The 16,095-nt window shown below is 49.3% G+C and overlaps 1 protein-coding gene across 3 annotated transcripts in view; it reads left to right on the forward strand.

The window, feature by feature from the left end:
- The window catches only part of KCNAB1 (potassium voltage-gated channel subfamily A regulatory beta subunit 1), a gene marked incomplete at both ends in the record, with an annotated part of 63,558 nt that overhangs the window by 46,656 nt on the left and 807 nt on the right, over positions 1 to 16,095 (forward strand). For 2 of the 3 annotated variants that reach the window (XM_080349935.1, XM_080349936.1), the window contains 10 exons: positions 587 to 624; positions 2,238 to 2,317; positions 3,090 to 3,134; positions 4,238 to 4,282; positions 5,039 to 5,082; positions 8,473 to 8,559; positions 12,764 to 12,849; positions 12,991 to 13,111; positions 13,381 to 13,475; positions 14,817 to 14,937. In XM_080349935.1, the coding sequence (XP_080206061.1) occupies positions 587 to 624; positions 2,238 to 2,317; positions 3,090 to 3,134; positions 4,238 to 4,282; positions 5,039 to 5,082; positions 8,473 to 8,559; positions 12,764 to 12,849; positions 12,991 to 13,111; positions 13,381 to 13,475; positions 14,817 to 14,937 (762 nt within the window). The remainder of the gene's footprint in view (positions 1 to 586; positions 625 to 2,237; positions 2,318 to 3,089; positions 3,135 to 4,237; positions 4,283 to 5,038; positions 5,083 to 8,472; positions 8,560 to 12,763; positions 12,850 to 12,990; positions 13,112 to 13,380; positions 13,476 to 14,816; positions 14,938 to 16,095) is intronic. The other variant, XM_080349937.1, reaches the window with a different exon arrangement.

Consider the following 16,095-nt stretch of genomic DNA (forward strand, 5'->3'; position numbering starts at 1 on the left):
ATGCCCCAAATTTCTCCTAATAATAGACCAGAGTCTGCAACTGAGCCTAAACTGCGTCTACTTCTTAGGCCAGCTCATGATGCGCTGCTCATCAGCTGCACCTCTGCTGGACGTTGCTAAATGTAAAAGTTCCTGGGGAAAAGTCACTTTGAAGGGGTTTTAAATACTGTGTGTCAATGGAAATACTCCTGATTTTTTTCTGATTTTGACTAGTGTGATGCTAAATGCTGAGGCATGAGTTTAGCAAGGGTTTCATTCCCTAAATGACGCATTTCGGCAGCATCACAGATTTTTTCCTATTTATCAAATTGAAGTTTGGGAAACAAACTCAGTTTTGCAAAGAGCTTTGTATTTAAATAGACCTGTATATTTTGGCAGCACGGAATATTATGAGTGCTTCCCTGAGCCAATTCCCAGGTCCGCACACCCATCCCAGCCCCGTGTCCCCCCTGGGGGGGACGCAGCGACATCTGAGCCAATTAACTCCATTTTAAACCCGTTTGATCTCAAGGAGCCTGGATTTTGGTAGAGTGAGTTTTTGTTGGTGAAAACCTTTTGTAGTAACGGATTATTTTGTTCTTTCTAGGGACATGGGTGACTTTTGGAGGTCAAATCTCAGATGAGGTAAGTAGTGCTGGGTGTAAGTATAATGCATGAAGAAAGAACGAATATGAGATATTTTTAAATGAAACCATGGCTACCGAAATCAGAGGAGCCGTTTTCTGTACAGGGAAATGGCAGAGAGATAGTACACAAAGCAGAAAAAAGTTTGCATTTCTGCTCCAAAAAACCTTAATGAATCTGACATTTCCAGAGATCAGCTTTAACAGACACCCATCTATCCCTTAAAGTCATCTCCTTTTCCATCCTCTCCATTGACAGTGGCACCATTCCTGATGCAGAAATTGGAAATTATTTTGTTATATTTATTTATATATGTTATATTTATAAATTATATGTAACCAGCAACAGTCATAAATACAGGCAGGGGCTTGACTTGCAAGGAGCTGCCTGATGATTTGTGTTTTACATAATAAGGTGAAACAAATGAAAGTGAGCTTGGGTTTCCTACACGCTCTTGTCTGTACCAGATGGCTCTTAATCTCAGTTAATAATCCTCTGCAGTGTTGGGCAGCACGTGGGTTTCCCCCCATCCCAGGTGGGGATGCTGGTGGTCGAAAGGAGAGCATCCTCGCTCTAGTACACCACAGAAACCCCAAAACAACTTTTGCAGGAAGAAAACCAGCCCAAGAGTCTGAACTCAAGGGATTTTTCCTTTTTAAGTCACTTGATCTTTGGTATTTCTTTTGTTGATGGTGGATCACTGTGTTCATTCCTGTTTCTTGGCGCTGCAGGGTGAGGCGAGACACGACCTGTTTCAGTTAGAAACTTGCTCCTTGGCTCTCCTGCCCTCCTTGTTTAGAATCAATCAGTGCAAAGTGTTCATGGATGGAAAAAGAGGACTGAAACACGTCCCACCGAGTGCAGTGGCTGTGCATGGCTGTCCTCACCCCGGGTACCTGTCCCCACCCCGGGTACCTGTCCCCACCCCGGGTACCTGTCCTCCCCGGGTACCTGTCCCCACCCCGGGTACCTGTCCTCCCCGGGTACCTGTCCCCACCCCAGGTACCTGTCCCCCCCGGGTACCTGTCCCCACCCCGGGTACCTGTCCCCACCCCGGGTACCTGTCCCCCCTGGGTACCTGTCCCCACCCCGGGTACCTGTCGTCCCCGCACCGGGCTGCACGTCCCTCTGGGTGCAGAGTCCCCCAGGGACTCCTGGTGGGGATCACATGAAACGACCTTCAGCTGTTTAAATCCCTTGTGAAATACTCTGGAGAGCTGCAGGACAGCCTGGCAGGTAGCAGAAAGAAAATTAAACTCTTACCATGGATATATCCTTTCTGTATTAAACTCCGCAGATTTGCAGAGTATCTTCTATAACCCTATTAAATTCTTGGCTGCTTTCCTCTTAGAAAGCCCAGGACTTTCCTATGAGAAGAGATTAATTCCTGCCAGGATGAGTCAAGGGGAAGCTGATGTAAATCTGTGTTTTGGTGCTTCTCGGGCCAGCGCACAGACCCACGGACCCCCTGGCAAAGGGTCTCACCCCTGGGCAGGGGATGCTCAGCCCCTCTGAAGCCCCTTTGCTGCATCTTCAGGGGCTTTTCCCTGTGCGGGTTGAGCTGGTGGGGATGGGACTGTCACGCCACATGTGTCCATCTTTGCTTCCCCAAGGTGGCTGAGCAGCTGATGACAATCGCCTATGAGAGCGGCGTCAACCTCTTCGACACAGCCGAGGTGTACGCGGCCGGCAAGTGAGTGCTGGGGTCCCCCTGCCTGCCCCGTCATCCGTGTGTCACTGCCATGGATGGGGCTCTGGTGGTGCTGGGGAATCCCCCGTCTCCCTGAGGCAACACAGGAAAACCTTTGGTTTTGGAGTGCTCTTAAAAAAAATAATAAAGACCAATAATTCAAAACCAACCCCCCTTGCACGCAGCGGAAGCCTGAAATGTGTCGCTTGTGCCACTTGCCGTTGGCACAGGGAGAAAAATGTCCTGAATAAGTGAAAAGTCGGTGTGTATCTTAGTGGTGATGGATGGGCTGTGGCAGTGACAGCTCCAGGCACGGGAACCGCTCCGCTGCGGCACAGCTAATGCTCTTAGTGGCACTGCTGGACTGGGGAAAATATATCCATCCATAATGTGTTTGACTTTGGCTGATTTATACGGCTTTGTATTCAGTGTAGAAGGTGAACTGGGACATCGTATCCCTGCTGTGGGGACAAAGTGACTCTGCCGCCCCGGAGCAAGCTCAAGCAGGCGTAGGGCAGGGGGTCAGGACTGTTCCCAGTGTGGTGGGTGGATAAGATGCTTTGTGTGGATGGAGGGGACTGTCCCTGGGACTGGGCTGTCTGGCCATGCTGTCCCAGCTGGTGCGGGGTCACTGTCACCCGTGGAAGGGAGGGCAGAGCTGAGAACAGTGCAGGCTGGTGTCATCCAGGGGAGCTGGTGCAGATGGCAGCTGCAATGGTGAACCTGGCACCCAGCACCATCCTATCCCCTTACATGGGCTCTCTCTCTCTGGCAGGGCTGAGGTCATCCTGGGAAACATCCTGAAGAAGAAGGGCTGGAGGTACAGTACTGCCCCCCCAAACCAGCGGGACCCCGGGGAAATGAGAATCCTCCTGGGGGATGCTGGAGCGGGAGCTGGTGGGTGCGAGGGCGGCGCACGGAGCAGCCAGACCTTTCACTGGCCAAATCAAAACCCTCTCCTGTTTACTTGGGGAGCGCACACCAGCCTGCGGTGCTGCCCCGACTCCTGGCGAGGCCATCGCTGCCATGCACAGCAGTGAGCGCTGCTCCGGAGCGGACTCATCATCTTCCCCGTGCGCGGTGTTTTGAGAGAGATGATTTGTGTGTCGGCATCCTTATCTGTGTGCGTGAGACCGCGCATTAACCATGCAAAGCTGTGATGGGCCTTCATCTTGGGGAGCCTAGTGGGAGATGATACCTGATTTAAGTGATGCACATTAGCATATATTGTGGAGTTTTAAGAGCATTTACATAATCTTTAAAGACCTCCCGTGTGTGCTATATCCAGCTTTCAATTGAAGAGCGGATCCTAGCAGCGCTTTCACCAAAATCAGTATCCCCTGTGTTAGGGGCAAGATTATTCAGTAAGGAATATTCTGGAAAGTGGAAGAAAAAAAATTGAGTCTTGTAAAAGCTGGAAAAATTGCGTTGTACACATATAGTTATGCAGCAAGGTAGTTTGCAAATGATAAATCTTTAATTTAATACCATGTTGGAATTTATAGTTTAATTCAGTGACTGTATCACTCTTGGGGTTTTAATAACTCCAGGAATACTGGATGATAACAAGAAGCACTTGTCTTGGGTACCAGGAGGGAATAGCAGTGGAGCCCTTGGTAGAGGGCTCTGGAGACTGCTTACTCCATAATTAAAAATATACATCTTGTTTTGGTCACTTCACTGGAATTAGCTGCAGTTTCCAGATGGGAGCCTATGGCCGGCAGACCTGAGCATGGGAGGAGAACTGGCCTCTAGACCTGCTGTAAAAAGGGTTGTAGGGATGTACAGACAGCCGGGGCTGCAGAACCCGACACGGCTGCGGGAGCCAGAGCTGCTGCTTGCCCATGGGCAGCGTCCCGCTTGCTTTCTCAAGTTATCCTTTCTGTGTTTTTAACAATAATGATTTTTCCGCTCCATTGGCAGGAGGTCCAGTCTGGTCATAACAACGAAACTGTACTGGGGTGGCAAGTAAGTGTCCTGGTGACTGGCGATGGGGTCTGCTGCTGGGTGCTGTTCCCTTTCCCCAGCTGGGTACCGAGATGGAACCAGCTTTGCTTTCTGGCCCCTGTGCCTTCCTTCAGCTCATTTCCACCGAGGGGTGGGTTTTGGCCTCAGAGCAAAGTGTCAATGTGGATTTCTTTCAAATCTGCTGGAATGTCTGAGGAGGAACCCAAGCAAACCATGAAGGTGGCCCCAAGCTGGTCTCTGGGACCTTTTCATCAGAGATGGCATGCAAATGATGATAATTATTTTTTCCCCCATTTCACTGGAGTTATTTAATGGCGTATTGAAGCTGAGGTGCAACACAGCCCTCTGCTTCCCTGGGGGAGCTGGGGTGTAACTGAGACCCTGCCCCATGAGGTGGGTCTGTTGTGCCTGGTTGTGCGCAGCAGGCTCGGGGTCCAACGGGTGTGTTGGAGACACAGACAAAATCAAACAGTCACAATGAAAAATCATGAAGCTGTGAGTTGTCTCTGAGTCTAGTTTATATGTGAACGGTGGGGATGGGTCAGGCAAGATCCAAATCAAGGCTGGTACCATGTGAACAGCGGTGTTGCTCAGCCCAGATGCTGTTGTCCTTGAGACTGGGAACCCAAGCGCTGCAGGGTTGTATGAGCTCTAACTTCATTTTGGGGATGTTGAGGCCAGAATACAAAATTATTGCTCCCTGATTGTTAGTGCTTGAGACCTCTAACAGCTATGTGCCTGTTTTTACCTTTGCAGGGCTGAAACGGAACGAGGGCTTTCGAGAAAGCACATCATCGAAGGTACGTATCGGGGTAGGGTGGTCTGAACATGCCTAAAATGCATCAAAGGATTATTCTGTTTTTTCTCAAAAAGTGTGAGCAAAGTCATTGCGCACAAAGAGCCTTCTCCACTACACCTCTGCGCTGCAATAATATTTTGGTTATTTTTGCTATAATAAGCAAGCACCTCGGCCAGCTGCATGCGCATCCCTTGCAGAGTTATCGCTTCCCCGCAGCAATCAGGGTTCCATCGCCTGCTGCCCCGCAGGGGGATCCCAGCAGCTTCTTGCACTGTTGCCCTCCAGAATGGGCCCGATCCTCGCTGCCACGGCAGGACGGGCTGTTGTCCCCACAGCGGAAAGGCTCGACTGGTCTTGAGCTGCTCTGCTGATATATACAGGGGGCACATATACACCGGTGGTTCTTTCCCGGAGGACAGTTGGTGGCAGCGTGTGGCCACACTCAGCAGAGGTGGCTGTGGGGCTCCCTTGGTGAAGCAGGGAGGGGTGAGGATGCAGAACATGATGTCAGGCGGCAGGAATAGCGGCTGGAGGGGAGCCAGGTCCATCAGCCGCGCTGCCGGTGGGGTTGTGCTCCGCTCTCAGTGCTGCTGCTTCTCAGGTGATGGATTTTATGGTACGTTCCCTCGGCTGGCTCTTTGTCTCCAGTCCTGCATCCCTCTGAGTGATGCCTTTGCCTTATACACAACCTCACTCATCTGTCAGGATTTATTCAGCCAGGTCTCTGCTGGGTCTAACATGCTCCTCACCTTCCTTCTCATTGCTCTTTTTATTCTCTTGGCTGTGTTACTGTAGAGAGGGAACAAGAGCACGTACGTTTTTCTGCACGGCTGAGTGTTTCACCTGATCTGGCTCTATCTGGAGGGCTGTTGGGGTCAGACCCCAGGCACAGTGACCCTGGGTGTAATTAGGACTTCCACAGGATTTCATGTGCAGGACACAAATAGAGCAGCACCCACACAAAGACAAGTTTCTGTCATATTAAGGATCAGCAGCATCAGCTGTGACATTGTCCCAGCGAGGGGTGCCAGCCTGGCCTGGAGCAGACCCCAGACCCCCAGGGGGACTCTGGGGCTAACAGGTCACAAGCAGGTCCCAGACCCAGAAAAGCAGCCAGCAGCACAGGGAGCAGAGTCTGCCTTCTACATAAAGCCTGAGTTTGGAGAAAAGCGGCATAAAGGCGTGGAAGGGAGTTGCTGGGGGTGTCCAGCAATGCTGATGCCAGCCAGGGAACCCAGAGGAGAATAGCCCCCTTCCGAACCCAGCACCCTTCCAAACCCAGCACCCCATGTGGGCTGCAGCAGCAAAAAGGGATTCTCTGTATTGCACCGTGTGCCCTCAGGTAATTAGCCTTCTCTTTGATTTATGACATAAACCCTAATTATTTACAGTGGTGGCTGGTTAAGCTGCCAAGACAGGTTAGAAAAGGGCAATTCAGGCTCATCTATGTCACAGAATCATAGAAGCATAGAATGGTTTGGGTTGAAGGGACCTTCCCAGCTCCCCCAGTGCCATGAGCGGGGACATCTGCACCAGCTCAGGGTGCTCAGAGCCCCGTCCAGCCTGGCCTGGGATGTCTCCAGGGATGGTTCATCCACCACCTCTCTGGCCAACCTGGGCCAGGCTCTCACCACCCTCAGGGCCAACAATTCCTTCCTCATGTCCCGCCTGAATCTCCCTCCTTTAGTTTAAAACCATCACACCTTGTCCCATCTATGGGACCGATGTGCTGCGGTGTCAGTGGTTGGATAGCATAGGGGTTCGCAGTCCACACTGCTGAATAGGCGGGAGGTAACCTTAGGTCTTTGCTTAGCAGAAGGGAGCATCTATCTGCAAAAAGTCAGGTTTGCCCACTAGAAATGGCAGCTGCAAATTGCATTTGGCCTTTTGCATCTTTTATCACTAGACCTATTTGCTACAACTTGCAACAACCAAGATTTATTCTGTATATATTAAAACATAGATTATATGGAAGATATTATTACTATCTTGATACTATCCACTCCTGGCTTGGGATATCACACCCCGGCTAATACTGTCCCAAGGGGGTGAGGTGGGATGAATGTAGGCGGCAGCAAATGGGGCGAGCAGGACAAGCCTCCTCCCTGGGTGCAAATTTGCTCATTTTCCGTCTCAAAGGACCTGTTTCTCCATGACAACGAGCATCACTGGAGCACGGTTGGGTTTGCCTCGTAATAACCAGCTCAAAGGTCTGGGATTATCCTGCAAAGGTTCATTATTTAGTATTTGCAAGTTGAAGATGTCCCTGCAGGGGTGTGGGACCAGATGACCTTTGAAGGTCCCTTCCAACCCAAGCTATTCTATGACTTCTATATTAAGGTAATGTTGGAGAAAGTTTTGTTCTTTTTTAGCAGCATTTTATTGCACTTCCATTGGAATAACCCCCAGGAGGTGACATCCCAGCTGCTGGTGACACTGGACCCAGAGTTGCTGGGGAAGCTGCAGCCACATCCCTTGCAGCCCCAACCCATCCACGTGCCACTTCTTGTGCAGCTACTGCATGAAACCATAGAAAAATACTGGCAGCAGTTGAAATAACTTCACAGAACACATAGCAAATAACGTTAAGGTCAATGTTAGCTATTTTCTATAAATACATTTGGCAAAAATGGCCATGTTTTTCATCCCAGAATTCAGAGAACATTTTCAGACTGCTCTATTTTGGCTCATTCTTCATGAACATTCATAAAAACATTTTGTTACTGGGAAGATTCAGAGAAAATAAGTGTTAGAAGTCCTTCTTTCTCTCTCACGCACACATATATATATATATCTGTAGGCTTTTGATGTCGTTTCCCATCAGATCGTCCTGGAGAAGCTGCTGCAGCCCGGCCAGCCCTGCACTGCAGCTGCAAAACTCTTTCTGCATAGCGTGTGTACCCTGCAGAGGGGCTAAAACCCTCCCTGGTGCTTTATCTGCTCCCTGTAACACCCTCAGGCTCCCCTCCAGGCTGGTGTTTTGGGCAGGTTCCCCTGGTACAGGGCTTTTTTGGGTGGGACAGCACCGAGGTGATGATATAATTGAGATTAAATTAACTCCGAACAGCAGCGGAGCCTGAAGCGTGTCCCTGGCAGCTGCCGCGGGCACGCTTGGTGACCGGTGTTGGTTCCCATCCGAATCTCAGCTTCATTAAAAAAGTAAATTAAAAAACACTCTGGTGGAAGGGGAGGAACCCTGCATGCAGCCAAACCGCTGCTTTCTTAGCATTGCTGCCTCAATGTGGGGCAGCGTGCTGCACTATCCTTCTCTGCAGTTGTGTGTATATATAGTGCATATGTATATAAATATAATGAGCTCTATTATTCCGAACGCGGTTCTGTATCTGTGGGCTCTGACCGTGCGCCCTGGTCTCTGCTGTGCTGTCCCCAGGGCTCAAGGCGTCCCTGCAGCGGCTGCAGCTGGAGTACGTGGACGTGGTCTTCGCAAACCGGCCGGACAATAATACCCCCATGGAAGGTTAGTGCAAGCCTGAATTAAAGATTTGAACGCGGCTGATCCTGGCTTACAGGCTTAGACTGACGATGGTAGGAAATGAAAAATGATTTTTTTATTAAATATTCAGCTTATATATGAAATATCTCATTTGCGATACCCCGGAGCCCTATATATTTACACTTGAATGGAATGAATTTGTATCTCTTGGAAGGAAATTGAACTTTTGTGTCCCAGTGGTGGCTTTAACATTGTTTGGGTTTTTATTTCCTTTTCCTGATTCCTTCAGATAAAGTGAATGTGTGTTTGTGTTTAGGGCAGGTCTCTTTGTGTCAGATGGAATCTGTATATCCCCATGCCGATGCGGTCAGCTCTAGATGGCAGACTGTGCCAGTGCTGCTGTCCCCGTCCTTGTCCCCATGCCCTGGGCTGCCTGCATAGCACGTTTCTCCTGGTGCTAAAACCAGGGCTGAGACCCAATGCGTGGTCAGAAACAACAAATAATTGGCCAACTTTAAGGTTCGCTGCCCCAAGCGCACGATGAGCAGCGTGAGCTGAGTCCCTGGTGGGCTCAGTCAAGGGGACACGTGAGGACGTGACCCCCAGGACACAGTGGGGTCCCCCCAGCACAGGGAGCAGCCACAGCTGCCCCTTGGTCCTGGCGGGGAATGGTTCTTGTTAAATAATTCAGGGAGCAACTTTAAGAACCTGCAAGATCTGTGACTCTCTGTGCACGTTAATTACATTTCGTAATTACTGATACCCATAAATGCGAGTTTGGTAGCGTGGCTGTGTAGCCCAGTTATCCAGCACCCTCCAGCAATATAATTTGGGGTTAGTGCCCTATTTAATGGGCACCTGTTCCAATTCCTTCTCTTCTCCCAGGGGAGTTAACACACCCGTTCACACCGTGGCAACAGATTAGCTTCACAGCTAAATAAAAAATAGCAAGCAGAAAGACTTGCCGGCTGCAGGAGCTGTCAGGGATGAGGACACGGAAATCAAACCAACCTGGAGCTTGACAGGCCCCTCCGAAGCTCCTGGCTTGACTTTCAGCCATCGTGACACCTCTTTTCCTAATGACCCGGCACGACCCCGGGGGTCGGCAGTGTCACCTCCCGGCCACGCCGTGCCAGTGACTGTGGGTCCAGGGAGCTGCGCTGGAATTTTGGGACCAGTGCAGATTTTGTAGGAGCAGATGAGGTCGAGGAACATAACATGTATCTTGGAGAGAGGAATGATGTATCTGCTCAGTCACTTGTCACCTAACGAGGTGGTGCTGGGGAGATTTCCCGCGCGGTGCAGCTGATCTCGGGCTTTTACAGCTTTTAAGATGCTGCAGATACTGCTGGAGCTTGGCCATGAGGTATCAGCTGTGGCACTCGGTGAGATGCTTGAGCAGGGTGAAAAAAGGGACATTTTTATTATGAATGGTGCGGTGTTGATTCTTTCGGTGTACTTCGTGCTTTTTTTATGGTTCACCTACTAAGCCGCTTCCATCCCCGAGCATCTGTTGGACCATCTGTCGGTTCTGTGTGCTCGATCTGGCACACGCGGCGAGCGCTGCGCTGCCTCCGAGACACACGATCCCGCCCCATCCCCTCGCGTCCCCGCGCTTTTCCCACCAGCAAAGTGCTGCTGCCCCTGGAGGGACCTTAAAACGTCCCCTTCTCATGCCAACACCGAGGGTGTTGCTTGAGGAGATAAAGCAGTTGTATGTGCTAAGGTACACCCAAATAAATCAAAGGATGAACGTTGAATGTTCATTTTGTTTTCTTCTGAAGAAAACAGGCAGGTGAGGTTGCTCTGCTCTTCCTCGGAGTCTTGTGTGCTGTGGTGTGTGTGTCTGTGGGCATCACAGACACGAGTTGCGCCAGGGCAGGTTTAGACTGGATATTAGGAACAATTTCTTCCCTAAAGGGCTGTGGGGCATTGGAACAGGCTGCCCAGGGCAGTGCTGGAGTCACCATCCCTGGAGGGTTGGACAGACGGACATGAGGTTCTCAGGACATGGGGCAGTGCCAGGGGTGGGGGAACAGTTGGACTCGGTGAGCTTGAGGGTCTCTTGCAACCAAAATGATTCTGTGATCAGCAGGCGATGGATCCGTATTTAGGAATACTCCTCTGGTCCCTCCCAGCCAGAGTAGAATCAGTTCCCACTCCTGCTCAGGCTGCCTCGGGAGACGTGGATAACAGAGAACTAATAAAAGAAGATGAGCACTTATTACGGATTTCTTTATTGCAGGTGACTCTGGTCCCCAAAGCAGCAGGCAGCGCTCGCTTAATCTAAAAATCTGAAACGCGTTTACCTTTCTCTAAAGTCTCAGAGCAAATTAAAAAAGCTTTTCATGAGAAAAGCAACGCAATATGAGCTTCAGGGAATGGCTGGAGATGAGCACCCCACACTAAGCTCTTTGCACCACCCTGGCCAGGGCAGCCCTGTCCCTCCTTGTCCCTGATTGGGGCCGTCCTCACTGGGGTCCCACATCCACAAATGATCCTGTCCTGGCTCTGCCACCGTGATGTCCCCTGGCACGGGGACATGGGGAGGTGGGTGACGGGAGGATCTGTGCTTCCTGCCTGAATTTCAGCAAGTTTTGTGCCTCGTTAGTCCGGCTGCAGATCTGATCCCCCAGCTGTGCCACCAGATGCTTTTATTCATGTTGAGTGACTTTTCCAGCTCCAGCTGTGGGGAAGGAGGGTCCTGAGGTCCCCTGGTAGCACCCCCCTTGTCACTGCGCCGGGGACCAGGCGCACACAGCCCTGGCACACAGGGTTCCTATCAGGGAACTTTAAGCTGCTTCAAAATGATTATTATGCTGCTGGAAGCTGTTTACTGGGTTGTAAAACATTTCTTTAAATTTATTTAGAAAATCTCCCCTTCTTAAATGATGCCATATGTGCCATCCATTTACAGTTGGACTCAATGGCTTTAAAGGTCTTTTCCAACATAAATGACCCTATGACCTGTGTGGCCAATGGAGTGGTCCAGGCGTGTGCTCCTCACAGACCTTCCATCCCCGTGCCCTGGGGAGCTAAACAAGAACAGCTTTTCTTGAAAGGAGTTGAGGTGGGAGAAATGGCAAAAATGAAGCAGAAGGAAAAAGAAAAATAGAACACAATATCTGGGGAAAAATCTCCTCCAACCCATTTCCTCCTCCAGAGGAAATGTCCCTTTTTGGTGGGGAGGCAGGAGCCTGGAGCAACAGGGACAGTGTCCCTTGTACCAAGGTGATAAACGGAGACTTCATCACCTTCAGCTGCTTGTTGCTGCCAGCAGGAGCCACCTCACAACAACGCCAGCATTGGCACTGTTGTCTCCCCTTGGCCAAGATACTTTGCTTTTTCTTTTTCCCATAAAGAAGACAAGAACCCTGATGATGTAAAAGTCTCTGGATCTTGAGACGGTGATGCCGGAGTCATTGTCCAGGTGACAGAGTCACCAAGGGATGTGATGAACAGGCGGCTTCTCCCCCTGCGCTGCATCCCACCATGGTTGGGTCACCATGGGTTGGGTCAGAAGTTCCCAGTGTAGCTGCCAAGCATCGGTTCCTCCCAATTGAATTTCTTCTTTTTCTATTTTCTTATTCTGTGTTCTTTCTAGCATTAGCGAGGCATCCTACCAGGCTCTGTAGCCCTCTGGGCAACCACGAGGGACATAAGATTTCTTTCTCTTGCAAACTGAACTTTCTGATAAGATTTGTCCCCACGAGCTCAGCAGAGGCCTGATGGTGGAAATCAAAGATCCCATCCCAGCACATGTAGCCTCATGGGCTTCACCTTCCCAAAGGAAAACGAGGACCGTGGGACTCACGCGATAAGGAGCTGCTCTGCGTTTTGCATCCTAATATTCCTCATAAAAAGCAGCAGGATCAAACATATGCTTTTAGTAAACAAATTTTAAACTAAATTTATCTTTTAGTTTATTTTTCAACTGTGCTGCCCTCTGGTGTTTAAATTTTAAAAGAGATATTCTCAGGAGGTGGTGGTGGGCAGTAGATAGCTGTTAAAAGCAAGTTTTAAACTGCAGGATGAATGTCTTTGCATTCCCACTGTCAATGCTTTGTCATCCATGCTGGAGCAAGAGACCGCAGCAAAACTGGTGTTTAATGCAAAGCTGCTCGGGCTTGACAGCATAATTGGCATTTAGAGGTGGCTTTGGGAGGGTTTGATGCTAAAACATTGGCCACTGTGCACGTCTCATACTATTTTGTCCTCCCTTCTTTAGAAATTGTCCGAGCGATGACACACGTAATAAATCAAGGCATGGCCATGTACTGGGGAACGTCGCGCTGGAGCGCCATGGAGATCATGGTAAAGTTGGCTTTTTGCTTTTAAAATTTCATTCTTATCGTTTGGTTGGTTTTGGTTCTTTTTTTGGGGAAGCGTTGACACTTGGTAAGTCCAGTTCCAGGTTGATCTAGTGGGTTTGGGTGCCTGATTTCTCTCCTGCAGGAAGCTTACTCCGTAGCCAGGCAGTTCAACATGATACCGCCCGTCTGCGAGCAAGCCGAATACCATCTTTTCCAAAGAGAGAAAGTGGAGGTTCAGCTGCCGGAATTGTATCATAAAATAGGTAAGACTGAGGCTGCTGTGGGCTGTTCCATTAGCAGAAATACAGAGCAGGCTGGTTTGGGATGAGAAATGCAGTTGGTGTCCGCCGGGAAGATGCTCCCGATGCCCTTAAGGGCATCGGGAGCATCTTCCCGGCGGACACCAACTGAACGTCTCTACCAACAGCAACACAAACACGCTGCAGTTGTTTTGCTTTCATTTTTGTACATGGAAGTCCTATTTTTGGTACAATACTTTCTCCCGATTTCCTAAAATCTCCTTTTTTGGCAGGGGTGGGAGCAATGACATGGTCCCCGCTGGCTTGTGGGATCATCTCAGGGAAATACGGCAACGGGGTCCCCGAAACCTCAAGGGCTGCGCTCAAGGTATATTTTTGCTTGCGTGTTCAAGAAAAGTCGATGTGTTGTTGTTGTTGTGAGAGCAGGAGAATAACAAAAGGAGGAGAGATCTCTCATGAGAAGGATGGGCTGGGTGCTGCTGTGTTGGTAGATCAGCTCGGTTTCTCTGGCAACCGTGTGGGAGAATCTGGGTTATGAAGATGTTGGAGTGTGGTGAGCTGGTTGTGGGGCAGCACACAATGGCAACCACACCAGGAATTGTCACCCTCTCCTTGCCCAGATGTTGTCAACGAGAAGGCACAAGCCTGGGGTTTCTGTTGCATTTGATGCTCCTGGGTGATCAATACAGCTGCTGTGACTTCAAAAGCTCCGATGTGGGTAAACCAGACTTATAAATTGGATCTTGGGAACAATTTCTTCCCCAAAGGGCTGTGGGGCATTGGAACAGGCTGCCCAGGGCAGTGCTGGAGTCACCATCCCTGGAGGGTTGGACAGACGGACATGAGGTTCTCAGGGACACGGGGCTGGGGGAACAGTTGGACTCCATGATCTTTAAAGGTCTTTTCCAACCAAAATGATTCTATGATTCTCTGATTTAATGGTTTGAAAAACCACACAGCATTACAATGCCATGGATTTGGGAAAAAAAATACCCCACCAAAATGGTATTTGAGGTTCTGTATCAGCTCGTGGGCAAAAGCCAATGCTGCCTGATGAGCCAGCAGAGCAAAGTATATCCATTCACTGGCTGTTGCTCAGCTTGGTGCTTGTTAGAAGAAAAATGCCATTTACACTGACTAACTTACACAGGGCAGCATTTTCAAACGTGGTACTGCATTACATTTGTGGTTTGGTTTTTGGTTTTTTGTTTTTACCAAAATAAATGCTGATTTGGTAAAAGCTAGCTGAGCAGCTACTATTGCAGAGAGGGATCCAAATTAATTGGCGAGAGTGAAGTAGAATCAAGTTTCAAATCTGGAGCTGGGAGAACTGAAACCTCAGCCTCATTTAATTATTTTTTAAATCTTGAATGGTGAATCTTGAACAAGATCAGATGTTCTCTCACAGTTTTTTGGGGGCTCTGTGTCAAAATCTTCTCAAGTCAGCTAATAATTCACTTTTTTTTCCACTGTGATGGGATCACCGTGGTTCAAAGACAAAACTGAAGGGGTTCCAGCTGGGCCCATCAGTTGAATGAAGCCAGAGAGATGCAGACATGGACTCTCCCAGGAGAAATCCTGGTTCTGTCGTGGTTGCTTTGGGTCACAAAGCATCGTGTTATGCAGCCTCAGTTACCTCCTGGGTTGGATGAGACTTTTTAAGAGCTGTTTATAATTGCCTTACATTTTCTATTTAATTTAATTCCAGTGCTACCAGTGGCTGAAGGAGAAGATCATCAGCGAGGAGGGGAGGAAGCAGCAGGGCAAGCTGAAGGACCTGTCGCCCATCGCCGAGCGCCTGGGCTGCACGCTGCCCCAGCTGGCCGTGGGTAGGTGACCACGGGGACGGGTGTCAACACCCCTTCACTGCTGTCACCAACACCCCACCTCGCTCACGTCCTCGTGATGCAAAGGGCAACACCAAACAGGGTGCTTTTTGCCAAGATGAGCGCAGGTGAAGTCTTGTACAAGGCCTAAAGCAACAGGTGCTCTTGGTGATCCCTTCGTTTCAGTGTCAGCAACGGGCAGGTAAATGATGATGCAGAAAAAGATGCGTTGTCTTTCAAATAGGACAAAGGATGGCTGTGTCTTTGCAGTATCTATAGATCTATGTATTGTTTAAAACACTTCAATGATTATTTGCTGTCAGAGGTTATGGAACAAAATGCCAGAAACATGGGAAGACTGAGGGCAGGTGGTGCAGCTCTTCATGAGGAGACGACTAACGTGTGCCAGGGAACACAGCAAAAGAACAACACAACAAATGCCTTAACTTTTGGTCATCCCTAAAATGGTCAGGCACTTGGCTTAGATGATGGTCGTAGTTCCCTTCAAACTGAAATATTTTATTCTACTCTACTTTGAAACCCACTGTAGGACATGAAAATGCCATGTGTTGCTTTTGAGGTAACCCCTGCTCCATTATATTCACACAAAAATAAAGTGAGGTTTGTATTTTTTTGAGCAGTGATGTTAAAAATCACTTAAAATAAGATTGTTTCCATCATCAGGCTTGGACTGACAAGAGGGCTGGTGTATCTTGAGCAATCATCAGGGCTCCCTCCCCGGCCGAAGCCATGAATTGGGTGATGGACACAAGAGAATGCTACTATTTAAAAAGAGATGGGTTTTGTGTTTGCTTTTTGTTTGATTAATAATTCTTCGTGCTGCTGAGAGCCGAGGTTGAAAAATACCTGACCTATCTGTTGCAAAAATGATCACTGGTTGAAATAGCCAAGAAGTGAATCCCTGTGATTTGTGACGGGGACAAACCAAACCCAACAATTCAGACAAGTGCTGGGCCAGGGACCTGGGTATGGTGGGAAGCTGGAAAATCTGCTATGCTGGCTGTTATCTGACCAGTGTTTCGTCCTCCTGGTGGTGCTGGGGGAGTAAAGTGAAAGTTGAGACAAATAATGTGGTTAATTTTCAAACAGAGCCGGAAGCCCTGACAGACATTAGGACCTGGGGTAATGCCGTGTGGTGAC

Source organism: Nesoenas mayeri (assembly GCF_963082525.1).
Source record: "Nesoenas mayeri genome assembly, chromosome: 9".
NCBI classification, from domain to species: domain Eukaryota; kingdom Metazoa; phylum Chordata; class Aves; order Columbiformes; family Columbidae; genus Nesoenas; species Nesoenas mayeri.